Source organism: Symphodus melops (genome assembly GCF_947650265.1).
Source record: "Symphodus melops genome assembly, chromosome: 12".
Classification (NCBI taxonomy): Eukaryota; Metazoa; Chordata; class Actinopteri; order Labriformes; family Labridae; genus Symphodus; species Symphodus melops.
The window spans coordinates 17519151-17545248 of record NC_136702.1 but is presented as its reverse complement, the minus strand read 5'-3'; the positions used below and the strand labels follow the sequence as shown (position 1 = coordinate 17545248).

At 42.8% G+C, this 26098-nt stretch overlaps 1 protein-coding gene and 1 long non-coding RNA gene across 7 annotated transcripts in view; one reads left to right on the top strand and one right to left on the bottom strand.

The window, feature by feature from the left end:
* LOC306832475 overlaps positions 1–4346 on the top strand; it is a 64988-nt gene extending 60642 nt beyond the window's left edge. The window contains exon 3 of the long non-coding RNA XR_013780235.1: positions 4152–4346. This is a non-coding gene — a long non-coding RNA (uncharacterized lncRNA). The remainder of the gene's footprint in view (positions 1–4151) is intronic.
* Positions 1–26098, bottom strand: part of thsd7ba (thrombospondin, type I, domain containing 7Ba) — a 419860-nt gene that overhangs the window by 173624 nt on the left and 220138 nt on the right. For all 6 annotated transcript variants that reach the window (XM_079357145.1, XM_079357149.1, XM_079357150.1 and 3 more), the window contains 2 exons: positions 16068–16914; positions 14604–14852 (listed from right to left, as the gene is read on the bottom strand). In XM_079357145.1, the coding sequence (XP_079213271.1) occupies positions 14604–14852; positions 16068–16914 (1096 nt within the window). The remainder of the gene's footprint in view (positions 1–14603; positions 14853–16067; positions 16915–26098) is intronic.

Here is a 26098-nt window from a genome sequence, read left to right as displayed (position 1 = left end):
ACCGAGACAGCCCTGGTAAAAATCACAAATGATCTATTGTTGGCAGCTGACTCCGGACTCTGAACAATACTCACCCTCCTCAACTGACTAGCCTCAATTGGATTCGCTGGCACCTCTCTCACCTGGTTTAAATCATATCTCTCTGGTCGCACTCAGTTAGTTCAACTCAAACATTTCAGATCACAGCTCTCCCCAGTCACTACTAGTGTTCCTCAGGGCTCTGTCTTGGGTCCCTTCCCTTTCACCATCTACCTCCTACACCTTGGTCACATTTTCAGGAAATTTGGTATTCACTTTCACTGCTATGCGGATGATACCCAGCTCTACCTCTCGTCCAAGCCCAACTCCGCCCTCCCACTTTCATCCCTCTCAGACTGCCTCCATGAAGTTAAATCCTGGGTTCTCACACAATTTCCTCAAACTCAACAGCAACGAAACTGAAGTTCTTCTTGTAGGAACCAAATCCACTCTGGCCAAGTCCAACATCTCTGCAATAACCATCGACAATACCACCGTCCATCCCTCCCCCCAAGTTAAGAGCTTGGGTGTCATCCTCGACAGCACTCTCTCCTTTGAAGCACACATCAATAATATCACTCGGTCAGCATATTTCCACCTGCGCAACATCAACCGTCTTCGTCCATCTCTCACTCCCAACAGCACCGCCATCATTATCAATACCCTGGTTAACTCCCTCTTAGACCACTGTAACTCTCTCCTCTCCGGTCTACCTCTCAAAATTCTCCATAAAATCCAGCTGGGCCAAAACTCAGCTGCCCGGATCCTCACCAGAACCCCCTTTATCGACCACATAACTCCAGTCCTTCAACATCCTCACTGGCTCCCCGTCAAATATCATATCGACTTCAAAATTCTCCTTCTCACCTTCAAGGCTCTTCATAATCTCGCCCCCCGTACCTTTCGGACCCTCTGTTCTGCCTCCTCCATGATCCTCACCACACCTCCTTTCCGCCTCTCATCAATGGGGTCTTGCGCATGCAGCCCCCTGTCTCTGGAACTCTCTCCCACAATCAATTCTCTCCCCATCTTCAAATCCCAGCTCAAAACTCACCTTTTTAGATCAGCCAATTCCATATAACACACACACACATTCCACACTGTCGTCGTTTTTGTTTGTTATGTTGACTGTGTTCATGTTTTTACTGTTGTCTTGTACTATGTTGTATTTTACTGTGTTGTGCAATGTTTTTATAATGATGTTTTTATTTCTCTGTAAGGTGACCTTGAGTGTCTTGAAAGACGCCCTTAAATAACATTTATTATTATTATTAAATAAATGTATTATTTATTACTTTTCGCAAGAGAACCAGAATTCGTAAACAAAACGATGTGGCGTGCTAAAGTGGTAATCGCAAATGAAAGTAAACAATCATGGAGATCTTGCGTGCTGCAGTGTTTGGGGGCGGGGTTTCAGCAGAGGAAGAAACCCCTGCCAAGGCAAGGGGGGTCGATCTTTAAAAACTTTAAAAAACTGGATTTCCGGTTGAGGCAGCGCTGCGGCATGCAGCAGAGGCAAGAGCTTCAAGCCAGTCGGCTGCAAAACTAATTAATACTTGAGATATTATTACTTCAGAGGCTGTACCCTGTCACTATGAAAGGACCCAAGACAATTGAAAGACAAAAACCATACAGAAAGTGGAGAATATATCGCAACCGTCGAAAGGTATGGAAGAAATTAGCGACAAAACATCTGCTGCCAAAGACCTGCGAGAACTCAAACATGAGATGCAAAAGACCTTTAAGGATTTTCAAACCGACCTCAGAAAAGACGTAAGAGAGGAAATGACTACTCTCAAAGAATATATTAACCAGAAGCTAACAGAAACAGCCACTACTCTACAGGCTCAAAGTCAGTAGTGATGTGTCGGTCGCAAACGTAATGGCTCTAAGACTCGGCTCTTTGAAATGAACGACAGGAGCCGGCTCGTCATTGGGAGCCAGATGGGAGCCGATAAGTTTTTTTTTCTTGTCTATTTTCTGTTAAAGCTCGATATCATTGGTGAAGATGTGCGGTTGCGTCTGTGTCCTCACTGAGCAGGGGGAGGGGAGGGATTATACACACAGCAGACGAACAGGAGAGAGAGAGAGACAGAGGTTGACACCTCTGTTATGTCCTCGTATTTTTCTTTAACTTTCGTTTCATTAAAACCAAAAGTAAACACGGTCGCGAGTCTCGCGACGTGAGTGCAGGTCTATTTTTTAGAACGGCATTTAAATGAATCAGAGAAACGATGTAACGTAGTTTTAAGAGGCAGCGTCAATCAAGTTATCATTTGTGGCAGCAAGAAAGGCAGGGGATGATCAGGCAAAGAGGAGAGGAGAACTTATTTTGAACTTGATTTTTTAGAAAGAGGATTTGGTGTAGTGTTACTTCATTTTGAGACATTGTCACCATTTAGTGTCTATGTGTTTAGGTGTTTGGTGACCAAAACTGAAATAAGCTAAGAGAATGAGAATGAGCCTATAGATGCAACAGATAGACAATAAAGATGTAAATGTACCTGGGCTGAAAAATGAAAGAACATGAATCAGAATATTTGAAGTTCATGTTCAAGGCTGAACAGCATTTTATAATATTATTTGGATGTTTGGATGGATAAGTAATACTGTGACTAAACATGGCATTACCATTGTAATAATCATGACTCAGTATACTGAGGCTTTTCATTTTAAAAATGTAACAGAGGATGAGACAGGAGGAGAGGAGAGAGAAAGAGCAGGAGAAGGAACCAGTGAGATGAATGTGGAGTCAGGTCCAGGAAGCCCATTATCAGCCCAGGACCCTCTCTCTATACCACTCAGTCAATCACTGTATCCTATAACAAACACTTAATATACAGTTAGAAATCACCTTCGTTGTTATTTATTGTGAGGCAGCAACACCACACACAAAAATATGAGTTATAGTTTTATATATTTTATGAATGCAGCAACACACTCATACAAAGACACACTGAACAGTTTTGCCTAAAATAAATGTTTTTCGAATGTTGACCTCGATATTTCAAAAATCCTGGCCAGGGCCGCTTGTTTATTTGGGTTTTTTTCCTCTCTCTCTCTCTCTCCCTCTCCTTTTTCCTCTTCAAGCTGCAACTCTACAGAGTGTATAAATAAAAGTGTGTTTATATCATAAACATTTGATATCATGCATATTTTTACAAAAAATCTGAAGAGCCACTGGGAGCCGAAAGTTGGTGAGCCGAGCCAAAAGAGCTGGTTCTCTAAAAAGAGCCGGAATTCCCATCACTAAATGTCAGCGAGGCGGAAACATGTATATCAGAATTTGAAGCCAGTGGCCCAGTAGCTTAAAGAGCATATTGCAGGTTAAAGACAAAATTTAACTAATCATACGAACATACGTTAACAGTATTGTTTTGAAAGAAATTCAGACATTTATAAGCCACAGGGTCTCCTGGAGACGTTTTAGTCCGTTTTCGCATGTCTTTGCTTTTTACTTCCACATTCGGCTGTGACGTAACATAAAGGAGTCCCGCTGAATCCCCATCAACATTGAAAAGCATGGATCACTCCCGTCGATGAAGAAGAAGAAATATGTATTCCTTTACATATAATGGTCTGCTGGCTTATTATTATGAACCTGTAAGATGTGATAAAGAGCAGAAACAGTTCAGGATTTGGAGGAATAACAGGGCAAGTTGTGGTGTGAGGAGTATTAGAATAATAGGCCTCTTTCTACTTATAATCAAAGTGTTTACTGCAACAATGTATTGTTGAATAAAGGTTTGATCACCAAATACAAAGGAATGATTAGATATCGATTGTATGAATGATTGTTGTTCACATTTATATTATATCAGTTATTATATCATGTTTTACTCTAAGTGTTTTAATCTCATTGTTTGAGATTTTAGTTCAGAGGTTAAAGGTATTCTGTGAAGAGGGCTTGCAGAACTGAGTGCACATTCCAACATGTGTTTGATGTGGCCCTTAAAACTGAATCATTCACCAAATCAAACATAGGTTTAGTTTAAGGCCCTGAACAGTTAATCACTCACCCACATTGATAGGTTCAGTGGACCTTGATAGTTAATCACTTAAATGGTTTGTTGCTTAAAAGGAAATGATTACTCGACTAGATTTCTGCTTGTGATAAGAAACAGGCCAGGTAGGATGTGTCTTCCCCTATAGAAGGACAAAGGATTCGGGAGTATGATGCACCAATGAGAGAAGCGGAACCAAACATCAGGAGGCGCATAATTTGGAAAGCTGCCCAATTGGAGGAAGGAAACCGCACAAATCTCAAATGCATAATTTGGTTAGATAATCTCTGTCTAGTGTATAAAAGGGTTCAGGGAAAGATAGTCGGGGCTCAGACTTCGCGAACTGACCAGGTATCTGTCTGTTGTCAGTGTTGAACCCAGAGACTCTGTAACTTGTATTCTTGATTCATCGGGTTAATAAACTCTGTTAACCTGAAAGAGACGTCTTCAGTCATTCCTCTCATCCCATCAAAAGAATGCGCAGAGATTTGAGGTAATTATTTAGAGGAGTCAGCTTTCTATTAACATTTAGGAAAAGGATTAAATAGCAACTTTTATCCTTCACTTGGTGACCCCGACGTGATGGGGGATGAGGTTTGATGGAGGACGTAAGTATTGATTAATTTATGACATTTTTTAAAATATGTTTAATTCAAATTAATTTCTTAAGGTAGTAGAACGACTGCATTGAAGTCTATGGTACAACGTCCAGACCTATCCAGACATCGAGAGGCCTCACAAAAACCAAAGGTGAACACAAACCTTTTCCATACAATTGTACACATTGGAAAATCTAAATTACCGTTGTCTGGTTTGGGTATAGACGGTGTTAATGTCTAAATTTAGAAAATTGAATCAAGAATACAAGTAAGCGATCGAACAGAAGGCCGTACGAAGAGAATCAGGGGCGAGAGACTGGCTGTGAAACCAGGGGTGAGAGACTGGTTAGAAAGCCAGGGGTGAGAGACTGGTTGTGAAGTCAGGGGCGAGAGACTGACTAGGAAACCAGGGGCAAGAGACTGGTTAGAAAGCCAGGGGCGAGAGACTGGCTGGGATAAATCTTGGGCTGGGTCTTTTCTTCTGACACTGAATGACAATGTAAAGAAGGCAACAGGTTGAGCGCTGGTCATTTCAGTTGACAGAGAACTGTGTGTGGGATCATTGGGGAGGCGGTAAATCAGTAGAAGTGTATTAAAACTGTTTATGAGTCTGGGATAGGACCCCCAGTGACTGGCTGCAGTTGTCATTAGGACTGCTGTCGAAGCTTGCCAGTTAGGACTCCAAATAGGGCATTGCGTCTATACATTTTCTGCTGTTCACGTGTATATAGTCTCTTCTGTTGTGTGTTAACTTGAACTGAAGTTCTGTTCCTTAAGTTCAAGTACAAATATTTAGAGATATTTTTTTATTATTATTTTGTTCATCGCACCTCCTTTTCTCTTTTCTCTCACTGGTTCAGAGAGTGGAAAGGGGAAAGGTAGGGTTTTTTTCTTCTACCCTGTTACCAGTATTTTGAGCAACACTTTTAGCTCTACCTCTATAAACCTGTGAGTAGATGTGTGTTTGTGTGCTGTGTGGTAAATCATGTGTGTGAAAGCCTGTGTAATTATTTTGTTTGAGTGTGATTGATAAATACAATAGTGTTTTTAAATAGGCAATAATAGTGGAACATTTACTGAAGGAGAGGAGAAAATCTTTTAAAAGTCTTCTAAAAGGTTTAAAACAGATGAACTATACATTTGCATAATTAAGAAGAGGAGTTCCTTTTTAACTGCTGGAAGATTCATTGTGGGTTGTGGCTGTTGATTGGAAGTGGGGCTCTGGTCTGTGTGCTTGTTGACTCTGTGCACTGGGTTGATCTGTACCTTAAAAGGAGAGATTAGATAGGGTGTTCTACAGGAGAGAAGAAGGCCCCACCCTTTCTTAGCCCATTTAGTATCACCCCACAGTCCTCACTGTTGTTGCTTTGTTTTTATGTAGTTAAATGTGTTCATGTTTTATAGTGTTTTTCTTGTTGTTATATCGACATTATATAGCTAAATTTGAGCATTGATTAATTCAAGGAGCGTAGGAAAGGAGTTAGCTGTCGGAGATCACTAGTATTTATTTGCATGCATCTATTATGCAAACAACCCATTCTGACTTTGTTTTTTACATTCTTAAAATAAAAAAAACCCCACAAATGACTTTATTTTGGCCCCATAGCTTCATTTAAACTTTAGAATATGTTCACCTTGCTGACATTTCAACTATTTCTAGAGTGTTTACGAGTGATGTTTAAACAATTAGACTGGAAATTTTACTGATATGACTGACAAACTGTACACAAAAATGTTGAGTCAAAGTCAGATTAGATGGTGCTAATCTGAATTTCTGATTCATTTAGTGATTGAGACCGAGACAAGACCAAGAATAAGGCAGGGTAAGAGCGAGATGAGACAAAGAAAGATCCTAATCCAGTGTCCTGAATTTCCCTCGGGATCAATAAAGCATCCATCCATCCATCCATCCATCCATCCATCCATCCATCCATCCATTCATCCATCCATCCATCCATCCATCCATCCATCCATCCATCCATCCATCCATCCATCTAAGGTCCTAGTAGCAGGCCTCCCACAATCAGTAAAAACAGTTGAACTGCTTGGTTTTAATAGTGTATTGCTCCCCAGATGGGAGATACACGTCTTACATCCCTTACGCTCACATAAACAACAGCAAACAGCAGATGATAGAGTTAATAAGACTTAGAGCTGCACCTCCTAAAGATGCAGCTTCAAGAGGCAGAGGCTACGTTATGATGCAACCAAATACGCTCCGGTGTTTCATCTAGAGCAACCATATGTACAGCAGCCATATCACTCTTGTGGGAGGAGTACAGGGTACAATTTCAATCCGTACAGGCGTGGTTACAGGGGATATGGTGGAGTTGACCGGTGTGGGTTTGCTCCAGGTCCACAGAATCAAGGATGTTTTTATTATGGGACACTCGACCACTGGGCCAGACACCTGCTCGGCCCTCCCTCACAGGGCCCTCAGAAGCAGCAAGCAGCATGGTTCTTATCAGTACCGGACTCCTTATGGACAAGGAGCCACCCAGGTGTGACAGCAGCCTGGTTAAATGTCAAGGGTCATCCAGAGTGCTTTAAAGGAGAGGGTTTGGCAGAGCCTCTCCTCACAATGACTGTTGAATTTATGCAGCTCTTTGGTTGACACAAGACTATGTTACTCCACTCTCACTGGTGATGTTTCAGAACCTTCAATCTTCATCGCAATGGGTTCCAGTAGTGGAGTTCACGGGTACACCAACGACCATTCCCAGAGACACTTGAAAAAGGGGACATTCTTGCTTTTTACGACTTTTGGAAACCTTGGTTCCAGTCCCTGTACCACGTCACTTTAAATTACATTCACACTCCCAACTTTGTGTATCATGATGCTTTTGAAGCATGTTGTTAACTCTCACTGGTGTATTACCTCTCTCTGTATTCTTATGGGCCTAGAGGGTGTTGTAGCTGCTGTTCATTTGACCTCTAACAGACAGAATGGTTTTAATTCTTGGATTATTTTTACTCCATTCTTCTGAGATGTTTCTGAAAAAGGGGGTGTTGTTAATGCGGCCCTTTTTCAGAAAAAAGGGGGATATAGACGGGTATTGATGCATAATATATATGCAGTGGCTGTTGTAAAAGCTCTTGTAAAGACAACACATAGTGTGACTTTCTTCATCCTTATCTAAAGTATTCATCATGACAAATCTCAAACAACCAAAGTTGTAAATAGTTTTGTTCCATCCACACATTATTTACACTGCAGAAAGCATCAACATAGTTGACTAAATTAACCTTAACTTCTTATATCTGTCCAGAAATATGTAAAACTAAGGGCTAATTTGTCAAACGTGTATATTGCTCATTTAGAGGTGAGAACATGTTTTACACGTCTGTTGTTTTAGACATCCAGAGAAACTGTAACACTTACCACTGACTAAACTGGAAATGTAGAAGATTCCCCTCATCACAAAAAGTAAAATTATGATATAGCATTGAAAGCAGCAAAAGGTGACAGACACTTTAATGATCCTGAAGGAATAATTTAAAGGTAATAGTAAGTGAAAGAAGGTGACAGAAAGTAAAAGTGGTTCAGATTAACCTGTTGTGAAGAAGCGGATATGAGGATGTGGGTGGAAAAATTATGAAATCTGCCATACAGTTTACTAGGGTTCAGGTAACATCTAAAACTTTTGGGGCTTATAATCCCCATCTGTTGACTGTTGCGGGCATTATTGAAAACCCATATCCGAAAAGGGGGCCTTACTTTCACTCCACCAAACCAATGTGTCCAGGAAAAGGAGTAATGGAAGATAAGAGTTTATACTTGGGGTAGAGGTTGCAGGCACGGATCCTAAAGGTTTGATAAAGATTACAACACACGAATCAAAGAAAATTGTATCCAAACCCACTCAAGCAGCTAGAAAGTTTTCCACCATTGACCAAGTTGAAGGAGTTATAGCTTATGATGTCTCTGACCTGTCCCCACAGGATGTGGTAAGATTAGTCACTGGTTATGGGGACAGAAACATGTGGTTAGAATGGATGTCATATACTATCAGATCTTTAAATATTGCTGATTGTGTTGCATGTTCTTCTGCCAGACCTTTGTTTACCACTCCAGCTCCCCTCCTCCCAGATCTGGATCCTTATGGTTTCCACTGTATGTTGGCTCTTCATATTTCCTGAGGGAGTCATCCCAAAGGATCAATAAAGTTTAGTCTAAGTCTAAGTCTAAGTCTATATGATGAAGGCTCCTCCCAATTGTCTGTTCGATTGTTTTGGAAGTTCTGGGAATAATTCAGCCAAAACACACTGTGAATAATCAAGCCACATACACTATGCCCCTAAATGTGCGCAGCGCAAATTCCAAACTATAATCGGACATACCCGAAATCGCTGTGCGCTTTAAGTCATCACAATAGTGACCATAGTGACAAAGACAGCGAGATAACAGCTGTGACTTTAGTTTGATAGGTGCTTGTGTGGGAAATGTCAGCCCATGACTTCAGCAGTGAAGAGTCTGTGCTGCACGGAGGTGTCCTGTCTGCTCTCACTCACTACCACAATTATTACACCTCTTTAATCATGTGATGCTTTAGTGTGTTTTATGTGCTTTTATTCTTTTGTGCTGTCTTATATATGCTGTCTTATAAGTGTTTGTTTGTAAAGTGTTTTAATGCTTTTGGTGCAAGACAAATTCCCCCAGGGGCAATAAAGTCTTCATTCATTCATACACGTACACAAAGCAGATCAAAGCAGAGTGACAGAAGGCAACTCCTTTATGTTACGTCATATGACGTGTTGTTGAAAAAAAAAGCAAGTTCTAAACAGCTACACTAAAAACAGCCACTTTCTCCATTAAATTAGAGCCCTTTAGTGTTGAAGAACATAGAAAAATAATGTACTTATTCTACAGCCATTATTAGACAATGTGAAGTGTTAATTTACAAAACAATTTAACCTTCAATATGCTCTTTAAGACAGTGTCCTGTTGCTTCTAAATAAACACAGTAAGTTGCAAGAAAAACAGACAGACTTGGAGAATAGATCCAAAAGGAATAACATAAGGCTCTATGGAGTACCGGAAAATATAGAAGGCATCTCAATGGCAAATTTTGTTAACAACCTGCTCATCATCAAACTCACCCTACCAGACGGAGTCAATCTAGAGATCCAGAGAGCACATATGGAGCACTTGTTCCAAACCCAACCCAAACTCACCACCCAGCAGTGGCGGATCTAGGGGCAAGGCCACACGGGCATTGTCCCCAGCTGAAATCTGATTGGACCCCTGAGGTGCCCCTGTCCTGTCACTCATCTGCCCCTTTGTCTGGGAGCGATGATCAGATTATAGGTGGATGCAATTCCATGCCCAAATGCGAGTGGCGCTAATGAGCCAAATAGGAATTTCCATCGTCAGTCTCAGGTGGGAATTCAGAAGTTTTTGGCAGAAGAATGAGAATGATTCGGCCAGCCGCTGAAAAGAATCAGGGTGAGAGCAAGGAGAGAGCAGTAGAAGGCGGTAGACCAGTGGCTGGTCAAGATCAGGACACCTCCAGTCCCTCTTCATCAGATCAGACATCATTTAGGGAGAGCAATAACAGTTATCGCCGTCACTTATGAAATGTCTTATGTTTTTATCTTGTGAAGTTTTCTTACATGTTATGGTGTTAAGATTTACCATAACTTTAATGATATGGCTTTAATTTTTATTGGTTTGTATATCGCCATATCTACCACAACTCACTTTTATATTTCAAGCTTTCAAGTCTTTCCTTCCCTTTTAAATAAATAATGATGTGGTGTTATAGACAACATGGTTTCAGCTGAAAACATGCTTGGAGTTTGTGACATATTTGCAGTTACAGTTTCTGAAGGTCTGGGCACTGAAGGTCTGGGTGAGCCAACAAGACCACATCATCTGCAAAAAGCAGAGACGAGATCCTGTGGTCCCCGAACCGGACCCCCTCCGGCCCCTGACTGCGCCTAGAAATTCTGTCCATAAAAGTAATGAACAGAACCGGTGACAAAGGGCAGCCCTGCCGGAGGCCAACGCGCACCGGGAACAGGTCCGACTTAATACCGGCAATGCGAACCATACTCCTGCTCCGGTCGTACAAGGACCGGACCGCCCTTAGCAAAGGGCCCCAAACCCCATACTCACGGAGCACCCCCCAGAGGGCGCCGCGAGGGACATGGTCGAATGCCTTCTCCAAATCCACAAAGCACATGTGGACTGGTTGGGCAAACTCCCATGAACCCTCGAGCACCCGCTGGAGAGTGTAGAGCTGGTCCAGTGTTCCTCGGCCAGGACGAAAACCGCATTGTTCCTCTTGGATCCGAGGTTCGACTAACAGCCGGAACCTCCTCTCCAGTACCCTGGAATAGACTTTCCCAGGGAGGCTGAGGAGTGTGATTCCCCGGTAGTTGGAACACACCCTCCGGTCCCCCTTCTTGAAAAGAGGGACCACCACCCCGGTCTGCCAGTCCAGAGGCACTGTCCCCGACCTCCACGCGATATTACAGAGGCGTGTCAACCATGACAGCCCCTCCAAATCCAGAGACTTCAGATACTCAGGGCGAATCTCATCCACCCCTGGTGCCTTGCCACCATGGAGCTTGCCATCTACCTCGGTGACTTCGGCTTGGGTGATGGACGAATCCACCTCTGAGCACTCAGCCTCTGCTTCCTCAGTGGAAGATGTAAAGGTTGGATTGAGGAGATCCTCGAAGTATTCCTTCCACCGTCCAACTACATCCCCAGTTGAGGTCAGCAGCTCCCCACCTCCACTGTAAACAGTGTTGGGGAAGCACTGCTTCCCCAACACTGGAGGTGGAGAACATGGTCCACTCGGACTCAATGCACCCAGCCTCCCCCGGGATCTGTGAAAAGCTCGTCCGGAGGTGGGAGTTGAAGACCTCGCTAACAGAGGGTTCAGCCAGACGTTCCCAGCAGACCCTCACTACACGTTTGGGCCTGCCGAGTCTGACCGGCTTCCTCCCCTGCCAGCGCATCCAACTCACCACCAGGTGGTGATCAGTTGACAGCTCAGCCCCTCTCTTCACCCGAGTGTCCGAGACACACGGCCGGAGGTCAGATGACACGACCACAAAGTCTATCATCGACCTCCGGCCTAGGGAGTCCTGGTGCCACGTGCACTTATGAACATCCCTGTGCTCGAACATGGTGTTTGTTATGGACAAACTGTGACTAGCACAGAAGTCCAATAACAGAACACCACTCTGGTTCAGATCAGGGAGGCCGTTCCTCCCAATCACCCCACTCCAGATCTCACTGTCGCTGCCCACGTGAGCATTGAAGTCCCCCAGTAGAACAATGGAGTCCCCAGTCGGAGCACTGTCCAGCACCCCTCCCAGGGACTCCAAGAAGGCCGGGTACTCCACACTGCCATTCGGGCCGTAGGCCGAAACGACTGTTAGAGACCTGTCCCCTACCCGAAGGCGTAGGGACACGACCCTCTCGTTCACCGGGGTGAACTCCAACACCTGGCGGCTGAGCTGTGGGGCTATGAGCAAGCCCACACCAGCCCGCCGCCTCTCACCGCGGGCAACTCCAGAGAAGTAGAGAGTCCAGCCCCTCTCAAGGAGCTGGGTTCCAGAGCCCAAGCAGTGCGTGTAGGTGAGCCCGACTATATCTAGCCGGTACCTCTCAATCTCCTGCACAAGCTCAGGCTCCTTCCCCCCCAGTGAGGGGATGCAGTTTTTGAAAAAAATAAACCATCACGACCAAATTCACAATAGGTCTCATACTGTATATAAATTGTGAGAGAAGCAAATTTGTGCATAAATGAACATTCCTGACCATTGTCATCACCACATCTGCATCACCTATATCTTATGGATATGGAGGAGGACTTTCGGGCAGCCCCGATGAAATTCTGGCAAACCGTTCGTCGCCTCAGGAGGTGGAAGCAGTGCTTCACCAACACTGTTTACAGTGCAGGTGGGGAACTGCTGACCTCATCTGGGGATGTAGTCTGGCGGTAGAAGGAATACTTCGAGGATCTCCTCAATCAGTCTTCTACTGAGGAAGCAGAGGCTGAGTTCTCAGAGGTTGGCATGTCCATCACTCAAGCCGAAGTCACCGAGGTGGTTGGCAAGCTCCTTGGTGGCAAGGCACCGGGGGTGGATGAGATTCACCTTGAGTATCTTAAGTCTCTGGATGTGCAGGGGCTGTCATGGCTGACACATCTCTGAAACATTGTGTGGAGGTCGGGGACAGTGCCTCTGGACTGGCAGACTGGGGTGGGGGCCCTCTTTTCAAGAATGGGGATTGGAGGGTGTGTTCCAACTACCGGGAAATCACACTCCTCAGCCTCCCTGGGAAAGTCTTCCAGGGTACTGGAGAGGAGGATCCGGCCGTTAGTCGAACCTCGGATCCAAGAGGAACAGTCCGGTTTTCGTCCTTGCCCAGTTCTACACTCTCCAGCAGGTGTTCGAGGGTTTATGGGAGTTCGCCCAGCCAGTCCACATGTGCTTTGCAGATCTGGAGAAGGCATTCGACTGTGTCCCTCATGGCAAGAGTATGGGGTTCGGGGCCCTTTGCTAAGGGCGGTCCGGTCCCTGTATGACCGGAGCAGGAGTCTGGTTCGCATTGCCGGCTGTAAGGCAGACACAGTGTGGGGCTCCGGCAGTGCTGCCCTTTGTCACCGGTTCTGTTCATTAATTTTATGGACAGAATTTCTAGGTGCAGCCAGGGGCCGGAGGGGGTCCGGTTCGGGGACAACAGGATCTCGTCTCTGCTTTTTGCAGATGATGTGGTCTTGTTGGCTCCATCGAACCCAGACCTTCAGCACAATGGGGCGGTTCTCTACTGAGTGTGAGGCGTCGGGATTGACCCAGGACACGCTGGAGAGACTTTGTCTCTCGGCTGGCTTGGGAACGCCTTGGGGTCCCACCGGAAGAGCTGGAGGAGGTGTCTGGGGCGAGGGAAGTCTGGGTGTCTCTGCTTAGACTGCTGCCCCCACGACGCGGCAGAAAATGGATGGATGGATGTTTCATTAAAGTGTTTTCAAATGCTCATGCCTGTTATCAGAACAATCAGGCTTGTATTTAAGTGCAGCTATTGTTATCAAACAATCAGTTGAACAGTCAAAAAAGCAGTCGAGTCGTTTCATACTGAATGCGGTCAGAGCAGACAGAATGGACCTTAGTACTCTCTCACATCTCTTCGAACGCTTCCATTTTTAAAGTGCAGAAATTTTTGAACGTCATAAAGCTCTGTAGACAATCACTGCAACGCAGTCGACACAAAGACGTCCACGTTGTTAGAAAATCTTTGAGGTGCGTGGCTGGGCGCTCAGACCCTCCACGGACGCTCCCGTCCATAGACCGCTCCTGTTGTGCCAGCCGCAATTGTGCAATATCACAACATCTGTGCTTTGGTCAAAATATAACATAAATCAAGCACCACAGGAGGTTTGTGACCCTGTATAAACCAGATATTTCACAACACTCTGAATGGGTTTGTGTGTCTTATTATTTAAAATTTTGTGGGTCTGTATACACTCAGGTTATCCAAATAAATAGATTTTCCTCATGTCCCCTATAAATCTTTTTATATCTGCTATAAGAAACCTGAATAAACACATTTGTTTAGACATTTCTTGATAAGGAATGTGTTCCCAGATTTGCCAAATATCTGATAAAATTCTCTCACTGATGCCCGAAACTCCCAACAGTATAGTGACAGAAAACATTTTTATAGAGGCTGAGTAACATTAAAACAAACATTTACACTAAGACTCACATTAAGTCATAAAATAGCAAAAGTTCCCTCAATAGGTAAGCTAAGGTCATTGTGCTTTGATAACTGAATTAATGTAAAATTCTACTCAAAGTACTGTATTGGTCAACTAATGAATATTTGCAGCCTTCTTAATTTTAAGGTGAAACTACTAAGAGAAACACAAAAATTAAAAATCGTCAAATTGGTTTTATTCTTTTAAACTGTATATACAAAGACACCATCTGAATATTATGCATGAACTTTCACTGTTAAGACTACCTTGGGCACTTTGGAAGTAAGTCTCCTATGATGTTGCAAGCTTCTTTTTCTTCAAGAGCAGGACATTGTTTGCCCCCTCCAATTGGAATGTGTGTTATAATCCTTGATCGTAGGCGGTAACCAGGAGACATGTCAGTGGACCGGCAGGTCTTCGAGCATGGACTCCACAATGACCAATCAGACATCTGACAGTCTTTCGGCATCACACAAGCCTGGAAGGTTAAGGGGTAGTTGTCCTTTGTACATAAACTACAGATTAAGAAGATTAGAAAAAAAAGAAAATCATACAATATAATACAACAAATGAAATGTTTTAAAAACATAATTTTAATCATGTCCATGGCTTACAATTGAGCTGAATTTCATTAACTTGCAATGATGATTTTTTATATCTTGTTCTACCCTCCTGAACCCAGAAAAATACACCTAAAGGACATAAAATATATGTCCTTTATAAAATACATGTCCTTTATACATCAGGAACAGACCACTTTTGGCAGACTGACCCTACTCCAGAAATTCCAGATAACATATCAGCATAATTGGAAAGATTTTCTGTTTAGAAGCAGGAACACATCTCATTAAAAAGGCTACAGTTTCTTTCATAAGAAAAAATAATTAATTTCTTTAATGTGTCTCATTTAAACACTGTAAAATTGCTTTCACACTTGCAGAAAACCTCCTGAAACCATCTGTGAACGCATAAAGGCACATTTTATTATTTGCACTTTATTCAGAATTCTACTTCCTCCTCGTTGTTGTTTTTTTGCTGAACGTCTGAGAGTGCTGAAGTGAGAACACGGCAGAATATAATCAGTATAATACTTGAGCGTGTGGGAGGGGGTGGTGACCTTTATTCCCTTAGTTTCCCACACAATCTTTGTGCATGTAATAACTCCGCTGCATTATGTCTTCTGTTGTATTACTACTGCTGCTATAACTCTCAGTACTAGTAGTACTAGTTCTTGTTCCCAGCTCTTTTGTTGATTTTGATATGATATTGAATTGAACTAAACACAGCATTGATAAAAAGGCACATATTACAGTGTTGTTCGGCTAACTGTTGTTACTTATGCTGCTTCACTCAGACTTTGGGGCGTATCACCGTTTGTAGGTACTTGGGATGGGAATCCGAGTGTTGTCTGTTCAAGTCCCGGGGGAGAACAAATATGGAGGTTAATCTAGGAGCTGGAGAGGTGCCAGACCACCTGCTGGGCACTGCCTGGGTCCCCTTGAGCAAAGCCTTGAAGAAATTCTTTTATTATATTATTTAAGTCCCCTTGTAGACCTTTAAGGCCGTGTACAGCCATGCAGGTGTTAGTGATTAGTGTATGTGGTCAGGATATGGATGAGAAATCCTACCCTATTGATTTTCTAGAATTTGGTGAGTAGGACATGTTGACTTGTTAAACTTGTTGGGTGTGTGAGAAATGCATTACATTGCATCACTTGAGACTGGCTTACCTCAGTATAGAACTTTTGCCATCACTTCGTGTACAGCTGACTTGTCTTGTACGGTATCCCACCTCCAGTTCCCATGACATTGGGTACCTGTGTGCCATAGACCGCTGCTGGTGCTGACGAAAGTAGTGCTGAGAAACATCTTTGTGCTGTGTGACTGTGTTGTTTTCAGCGCTGGTATTGGAGTCCAATGTAGTCCTGTCTGTTGCCAGGGCATCCTTGTGATGTAGGCGTCTGCAATGACTCCAGGGCCCAACCTTAAGGCTGTAATGGTATTCATTTTCTCCAAAGGGGCAGTGAACAGTGGAAAAACAAGACCTTGTGTCAGTCAGGTTTGGACAGGTTGCTCCACCATACAATGGTGTGGCCAGGACATATCTAGTCCTGTATTGCAGGCCAACACCACACGTTTTGCTGCATCTTGACCAGGATGTAAAGTCTGACACTACACAGTCCTGTGGGCAGGGGATGAGGCATGCCTGCTCTGCAGGGGGTTTTGGGGAAAAAAACTCACATATCCTTGCAGTGACAGTGGTACGATTTAGAGTGCGCACACAGTTGACTTTGCGTCCCTGAATGCCATGCTGTGCAGTAATGCACTCAGTAGTTCTAAGATTAAGTGTGTTGAAAAAAGGGACAAGAACACAGTGGCCCCAGTCTGACACCTCCCATTTAAAGAGGTTCTGGTGCCAGTCGCAGACCTTAAAACAGTCCTGCTGTCTTTCTGGCTTGTCTATGTGCTGGCAGTGAGAATAGTGGGTAGTCCAACCCTCTGTGTGGACACACCATATTGTCCTCGTCTGAACCCCACCAGAGCCACATTCCTCCCCGATACATTGACCCCACTGCCCTGCAAGCAAGAAAGGACACATAAAGAGAATATTTGTATTAAAACCTGGAACTTAAAATGAACTTAAATTGCAACTTTCCAACAGCACAATTTGACATAATTCAACTCTGATTGCTTCATGATTTATTAATGAACTGTGGAAGAAAATAACAAAATGTAATATATTGTCATCAATATGTGAACCGATTAGTTCATTGCTCACAGAAAATTAGATTTACAACAATTCTTGATCCTTAAGCAGGAGCATTTCCTCCTTGCTCCATCTTCACCCTCCCCCTGCACTTTGTGGTCCCTCAAAAGCCACACCCCTCACTTACATGCAGGAGTGCCATTGTTCCAGAAGCGGACCTCAGCTCATACTTGGATGTCAGCTAATGCATACATGGGATAGAGAACGAGTAGGAGACAGGGTGGCATGATTGGTTCATCAAAATTGAACCGAGTGCAGACATTGGTTGAAGTTCCTTTTCAGAGCACATGAATTATTCATTTCTGTCAGGACCTAAAAACAATTTCAACCATAATCTTAAAAGACGCATCTGGAGAAAATTATCAACCCTGCCTTTAACTGATCTATGTCTTAAGTTGCAACCTTACTGTTCATTAAGATATTATTGTAAGATATACTGGGATGAGATAAACATTTCAAGAACTCTTTAGATTTTCATCAATAACAGTATGTTTTTTTAGTCATCTTTATTAATTTAATCCCAATAAAGCCATTTATTTAACAACTGTACAGTTGTAGCACCTTGACTGACATGATTCAGGCTTTTGAACATGAACTTCTTTTTAAGTTAAAAGAATAAAAAGCTGTGAATGGCATTTTTACACAAACTTTAGCTACTTCACACAGCAGACTGAGCCTTCACAACTATGAATAATCAGTCAACTGCCACATTTGCTAAATCAAGTCCTACAGCAGGGGTATTCAATTAAATGTCTCCAAGGTCTAATTATTACAAATTTCCTTCAAGTAAAAGGTCTGAACCGAGGTCCAGCTTGTGTCTTATAGCCTTCCCCTATGTCCACATTTTCATATGGTTTCTATCTATTGTCAATTTTCTATGTAGGAAATGTTTAACAGAGTGCAATGCTCACTCTTTGATCATAAATGAAAGTAATCCTAGGCAAATAACTTTAAATTTCAGATTAGTAAGAAAATGTGAACCTAAGGGGAAAAAAAGTGCAAGCAGAGTCAAATAACCCACTTTTCTCTGAAATTAAAGAGGTCCAAGACTAAAAAAATTAAGGCCCTCTTTTCAAGTAAAGCAAATTAACATCTTCAGAAAACAGCATTTAAAAAGATATATAAGGTGCACTCTGAATAGCTCACTGTCAACCTGAATAGTATGACTAACTGAAAGCCATTTAGGGTACATCACTCAAATACAGCTCATTAGTTAACCAAACAAGAAATAGTTGAGTTCTCTGAACAAGTGATGTGGTTTTAATTTTTTATGGATTAATGTTTTGAAGTCAATATCCAAGTCTAAATTATATTTTTTGAGTATACAGATGGACACGGCATATGACGTCATCGACTACGTTCAGGCTCACGTTGTTTAGATTCGCGCTGGCCATGCTTGTTAACCCAGTCTACATTGGTGACACTGAACTAAGTTCTTGCAAGTGATGGAGAAGTACTAAACAGCCGTTTTATTTACAAACACACAAACACATCAGAGAGGTGAACTGTCTGGGGCTGTGTTCAGTTGTGGTGAGTACACACGGTTTCTTATATGTTAAAAGGAGCTGTAACGCTAGCATGCTAATACCTTGAGCGAACAGCAGGAACGTTATTTAGTCATTATGTCGCTCTACTTTGTACACATATGCTAATGCGCTAAACGTTAGCAAACCGAGCTAATGCCCTGTTTTGCACAGTTTCGGCCGAAAACGGGGAACTTTTGTTGGCAAAATATATAGGAGCAGAAAGACATAACAAGAAATGTTTTCGAGCTAACAAGCACTCCACTCATTTTAGTTTTGTGCTTTGAAATTTGTGCTTTGTTTATTTGTTGCCACAGATATTGCAATGAAGCTCACTCTAACTGAGCGACCACAGTCAGTAGAGGAGTTACGGAGTATAATGCAAGAACGATTCAAGCCAAGACTGGACAGTGACTTTACCTTGTACTATGAGGATCCAGACTTTGATGGACAACTTAGCCTTCTTGTAGATATTCAAGAGGTGCCAGAGAAGGGCACATTGAAAGTCATCAGATCTGAAAATGATTCCAGCTCAACTGCAAGTTCAAATACGGACATCCTCCCCGCATGTTCCTTTAACACATTGTCAGAAGAATTGGCCAGATTGTTTCCCTCTGCCTACTTTTTCTCTTGAAGTTGAGCATGTACTTCAAGAAGGAAACACTGTTTGAAAGATCTGGAAAGACTGTGAAATTGACAAGGTCACAGAAGCACAACATTCTGGAAAACATGGCAGAAATAATGTACAGCTTCAAACCATACCCAAATGACAAGGAAGTGGGTATGGTAGCAGAGTCGTTGGTTACGGCATATCAATGTCTCTGTGAACCTGGAAGCAGGAATGGATGGTACGGATGGAAGTTCTGTTTGAAGTTCAAGATGGGTAACTATCGGTCTAAGCTGGCCAGGTCGGGCTGTGCAGAGGTTTCCATCAACGCAGGCAGACGGAGCAGAAACCACCCTGACAGTGAGCCTCCCCATTTCAACATCAAAAGAGCTAGACGAGCAGAAATAAATTACCTACCCGATTTTCCCAGAGGAGAAAACCAGACCTCTCTGGAACAAATGAGACAAGAAATTATTCAAGAAGTTGAAAAGACAGACCATTATCACATGTTGATTCAAAAACTCATGCAGAGGACCTTTGCCCTTAGCCGCAAAGAGATTGTGCAAGGAAGTCCACAGGTGGGGGCCTTTTTGGAAAGATGGCCAGCCCTAAAAATGGAGACCCAGGTAAAAACTTTCTTTCTTATTCATCACAGAGCAGGCCATGTGCCATAAAGAAGTGATAAATACATAATGTGTTACTGTTCAAACTGCTGCCTAAATCTTTATACATTCATTTGTTTGTATATCTGCAGGTGTTTGCTGAGTTTCACCGAATCACAAATGTGAACCTGCAGAACACATTTTACAGCCAGTTTGACAGGCACACAACAGCACTGCTAGCCTTGTACAGGCAGAAGGCCTCGGGGACAGGCAAGACAGCAGAGGCGCTGCTCAAGATCCTTCAGATTTATTACCAGCAGATAAGTAGAAACTACATTTTTACCTACAGTTAAGGCTGATAATGGATTCTTAAAACAATAAGAAATAACCAATTATTCCCTTTCTTGATCTAGGAAACACGTGATGTCAACATCAGGCGAAGTCTGACTATCCATGCTCTCTCCTGTTCCTGCGTGAAGATGACTCTGAATTCTTTTAGACCAGCAACGTACGTATTCGATGCACTTACATAATTGTCAACATCAATATGTAAACATACATTTTTGTTCTTCCTATTCAATATTGTCTTGGGCAAGGCTGAACTGTAGGAAAAGCAACATCCTTTTAATTGTGAGGAGCACAAGCAAACAGTACAGGACTTGTTATCTTGCTACTGGAATTATCTATGTTAAGACCCTTGGCTCTCAAATGAAAATGAGCCTGATGTTTATTTAACTAGAAGAAAAAAAAAAAAAAGTTTAAGTTTCATTCATGCTTAGGCATGTTATGTTGTGTGCGCATGCGCAGCTTCAATAACACTTTAATTATGACACCTGGGATTCACTTTCACTAAAACCATCATCAGAAGCATATAGCCCGTTGGTAAGCAACTGCTACTTCTCACAATGCCTAAATAACCCTTGTTAAAGTCACTTTTATGTGTGAGCACTGTAAATCGATGTGTGTTATCTGGCTAAGAATAGCATGTTAGCCGGTAGCTCGCGAGACGCGAGCGCTTGGCAACGCGGAAGCGATTGTTTGATCAATCTGCTCGTTTCTGGTGGCGGTGGTGATGGTGGTGATTTAGTTTGGTGATTCATGGTGTAGTGCCGCTTCATTATGCTGCGTTTGTGTGGGTAAATCACTTAGAGGAAGCACGGGTGGCATGTTGTCTTTGTGTCAGCGTCCATAGCAACCAGAAACATTAGAGTCGCTGTGCGCATGCTCCTTCGGCACTAGGCATTCTGGGTAACGTAGTTTTATATTGTTTAAGCAAGATTCGTTACATTTTTAATGTCTTTGCAGGCTTCTTTGATTTCATTATATTATATTATTTGAATAATATTTGTTTGTTTGTATTTCAGGTTTATGACTTGTGGTCATTTAACTTAAAAATAAAGAATTAAGGAAAAAACACGAGTTGTAACATTGTGCTTCCTGATGAGCGTTTTCGGAAGGCAAAAATGAAGAAATCCGAACAGTCATAAACCATGGTTCTTCTTTTATAAAGAAGAGCAAGGAAATGCAAAGACAAATGAAAGAAAAGTTGGCATGAGATTTCTGATAAGCCAACAGTCCACCCACGCACGCCTGCCCATGTTTTCTGGTAATATGAGGGATTACTACCGCTGGAAAGCTGAATGGGAGGACTTACAACAACTAGGAAACCCTCAAGGGTTGGAAAATGTGAAGAAATTCCATCTCTTGGGAAGCTTAGATGAAAAAGTCAAGAGGGACCTTGTATTGTCCAGCTGTGGATCCGCTAAGGATGTGTTCATACAACAAGTATGGAAATAAGCCAAAAATAGTGCTGCTGATTGCTCAAGAAGTGCAAGGACTTTCACCCATAAAGGGAAACCATCCATGGAAGACAATTGAACTGATTCAAGCTGTGGAGAGGGCTCTTCGTGACCTACAAGTCCTAGGCGAGGAAGATGCTGTAAAGAACAGAGTGGTCGTGCAGTCTATTGAAAGTAAGCTTCCTGATTCCCTGAAAGAAAAGTGGTTAACACACAAAAATGACCCCGGAAGTGGGTTTTCACCACGAAACCACTTCGACTGTCTACTGCTGTACTTGAAAAAGCAGGAGGACATTCTCGAAGAGCTAGACCATCTACAGCCTAGTCCAGTGGACAATACTGAGAGGTCAAGTGAAAAGAGAAAAGAAAAGAGGGCATTCACCAGAGCCACGTCATCAGGAAACACCCAAAAGGGCTCTAAACTAAGCTCATGCATTGCATGTGGAGACGATGAGCATGGAGGAAGGCTGTTCGCCTGCAAGGTCTTCAAGAAGCTCAATCTGACAGGGGAAAAGGCTCAAATGAGGAGAGCAGGAGCATGCTTCAAGTGCCTGCGCCTTCATGGTGAAGATGGTTGCTGCACACAAAAGTATCTATGCTCAAAGGAGGACTGTCAGAAAGAGGGGTTTTCAGACCATAATTACTTGCTCTATCCGAAGCCACAAATCAAGAAAAAAGAGGAAAAGAGTGCAGAGCAGAGCGATGCTAAATTGATGAAAAGGGGGCTTGGACAAACCAACAAACAGGAGGAGCTCCTTGCCAAACTTTCCCCAGAGATGCGAGCAGAGTTCAAGGAAGCCTTTACAAAAGTGTGTGCCAGCAATGGTTGTGAGCCAAAAGAGTGTCCTGCCATAATGATGCTGTTGGATGTGACAACAAACTCCGGCCAACTAGTTGGTACCTTAATTGATCTCACTTCAGATACTAATTATATCTCTACTAAGGCAGCAGAGTGTCTCAAACTAAATGGTGAGAACATTAACTCATTCCCCGCCATTGACGGAAATTTCCGTCATTTGGTGTTTTCAGTGTAATACGATAGGGGGCGCTCTGACGGATGTTGTGAAAAAGTTACAGGACTGTGGGGTCAAAAACCAACAAACAAGACCACCCGCGGGAAAGTAGAGAGAAAAAAAAACATTTTCTTCGTCCTTATTTTCCAGCGGGCGGTGTTCTATCAGTCTGTATGTGAGTTTGACGCGCGTCAAAAAGTAAACATTAGCCGTATAAATATGAGATAAAAGCTCTTGAACAGTACAAACATGCCGGCGCCAGCAAGGAGAAATTTGGCTGCGGAAGCTACAGAGTTAATAATCGATACAGACTCTGATAAATCATTTTTTGACCTCCGTGAAACTGATCTGGATGAAGTCAGCAGCAGCGGAGGGATTCAGGACCTACATTCAGAGCTTCAGGACGTGTAAGAGGTAAGATATGATCACGTTATTTTTTGATTCGCCGTGATAGCATATGCATCTGATAATTCATGATAACGTGACGTCGAAATAACATATCCCTCAGTTTTGTACATTAACTAAGTACCAAACGAATTTTTGACGGACTTTTTATTGTAATTTCCAGACACAGAGTCCAGGTCTCCAAGATCCAGGTCTCCAAGGTCCAGACATACACGTAGGTGCAAGAGGTGAGTCATGATAACATATTTTATTTAGTTTGATAGTATGTTACTTGGATTGTATGATTATTAGATACAACAAGATTGTATGATTATTAGATACAACAAGAGCATCTGCTAATTTGTGAGGGAAGATAAAAAAGAAATAATTTAGCTTTCATTCTGTACACAAACTATTTACCAAATGAATATTTGTTTGACATTTTACTGTCATTTTACACACAGAGTCCAGGGATTCAAGATCCATGTGTCCTTTATACAGACATGCCCAAGGTGAAAGAGGTAAGATATGATATGAAGAGGCCGAAAAATAACGTTCCTCTCTTTGTGCACATCACACTGTTGAATAAAAAAAATTGTCTTTCTAATTATTTACAGGTCGATCACAGCAAAGAGGCAGAGGTCGGACCTGTGGATCTTATGGGTGTGGTGGAGGTCAAGTACCTGGTGACCAAGCAAGAGGGTCTTTAAACCAGCCAGGTTCAGGTCCTGGTCCAGGTAATCTGATGTGGAAAGAAATGAACTGGCAGCCAAAAGACTTTCCTTTTCACTGAGAATCCTGGACCTCTGAATGATGCTGCTGCTCTTCATCATATCATTCGTACGCCTGACCTTGAAATGTACTGGTCTACAGATGACATTTTGGCCACCCCCTTCTTCAACAAGGTCATGTCCCACAACCGGTTTGAAATCATATGGAGATTTCTGCACTCCAATGATTATGAATCAAGGCCAGCAAATAGCACTGACAGGTTGTACAAAGTCCGCCCTGTCTTATATTACCTTATATCTAAATTCAGTCAAATGTATCAACCTAACACCAACATTTGCATTGATGAGGTTATGCTTCTGTGGTGTGGACGGCGAGCGTTCAGGGTATACAATCCCCAAAAACCTGTCAAATATGGGTTCAATTCCTACATCCTTTGCGATTCTGACACAGGGTACTGTTACAACATGAAACCCTATTGCGGAGAAGGCACTTCCCTGGGAGACACAGTTGTCTCTCTTCTTGATCAGGTTTTTGTTCAACTAATGTTTTATTATTGAAAATAATAATGATATTTAAGTGTTTGTAAAAACAAAGTATTTCTGAGTGTATAAGAGAAGAAAAATGTGTAATATAGTTTGTAAATGTTGTAGTGCTACACTATTCAAAGAAAATTCATAATTTTATGTAATCATTTTTATTTATTTTAGTTATTTATTTTAAAATATAACTGTAGTTGTCAAATGAAAGTAAAAAGAATCCAAATGTAAACTCAAAATCACTTTTTTTTCTTGAAAATAAGTGTGTTTTACAACAGTGCTGTTTTCTCAGCTTTTTGTCCGGAATGTTGTGAAAATGGCCGATATTCAAGTGCTGATAAAAAAAGACTGAATGAAGTTTGAATAAAATAGTTTTTTGTGTATGAAAGCAGAAGCTCTGGTCTTTCTTTTGATGTATTCAATATTTACATATTCAAAGAACAAAATATTCTGTGAGTTTTGAAAGATTGGTGAAAATGGTGAAAAAGGCTGGCGCTGGCTGGCAAACATTCTAGAATTCTCTGGCGGGGAAAGAGTTAAGTTGATCGTCCAAGGTGTAGGAGGGATGGAGAAAACCATTACTACCATGAAGTATACCCTGAGGCTGAGAGTAAAAACTCAAAAGGGTACAATAGCGGAGCACAAACTCCTCTGTTATGGCTTGGAAGATGTTGCAAAAGTGAACCACGCTGTCACGCCACAGCAACTGCAGAAGTTCTTCCCAAACGTTCCACTCAAGAATTTGGTCCGGCCTGAAAAGATCGACCAGTTGATTAGCCACAGGGAGGGTCGCCTGGTCCCACAGCCTGTCAAGGTAGTGGGAGACCTTGTCCTCTGGGATGGCCCCCTTGGGAAGACTGTTGGTGGAACGCATCCTGACCTCTTCGAAGTAATAGACCTCGCAGTGCACAGGTCTGAAACACATTTTGCAAGATCAATGAGAACAGCTTCAAGTGTGTACAGAGAGATTCTTGTGGAGAAGGAAGGACCCAGTAAAGTCTCGGTGCAAGTAGAAGTCACAATCTCTCGAAACACTGCAACTACCAACAAAGAAGTCCTTGAATGGTTCAAATGGGACAGCATTGGTGCCTCCTGTGATCCTCAATGTGGTGGCTGCAGATGTGGTAGGTGCCCCCCTGGGGGCAAGGAAATGACCCTAGGAGAGGAAAGAGACTTAGAGAAGATAAAGGAATGTCTCACCTATGTGCAAGCTGACAAGCACAGTGGATCCCCTCACTGGGACGCTGCTTACCAGTGGAAAGGAGACCCCACAATGTTGCCTGACAATCGACGTGCAGTGGAGGCAACCTTTTTAAACACTGAGAAACGACTGGAGAGGGAGCCGGAATGGAAGGCTGCATACAGAGAGCAAATCCATGACATGGTCTCAAGAGGGGCTGCCATTGAATTTACCCAAGAAGAAATCAACAGCTGGAAGGGACCTAAGTGGTATATCAGTCTTTTAGTTGCTCCTAATCCTCACTCAACTACCACACCTGTAAGAATTGTCTGGAACAGTAGCCAAGAATTCATGGGAATAAGCTTGAATGACCTACTGTACAAGGGTCCTGACGTCCTAAATCAGATAAGGGGCGTGCTGCTGAGATTTAGGACTGGGTTGTACGCCGCCCTGGGTGATGTGAAGAAAATGTACAATTCTGTCTGTTTAGAAGACAACAAAGTACATCTCCATCGATTTCTCTGGAGAGACAAACCTGAGGAGAAGATTAAAGTCTTTGCTGTTGTCAGGGTCAACATTGGCGATAAACCTGCTGGTTGTATCGCCCAGGTAGCTATG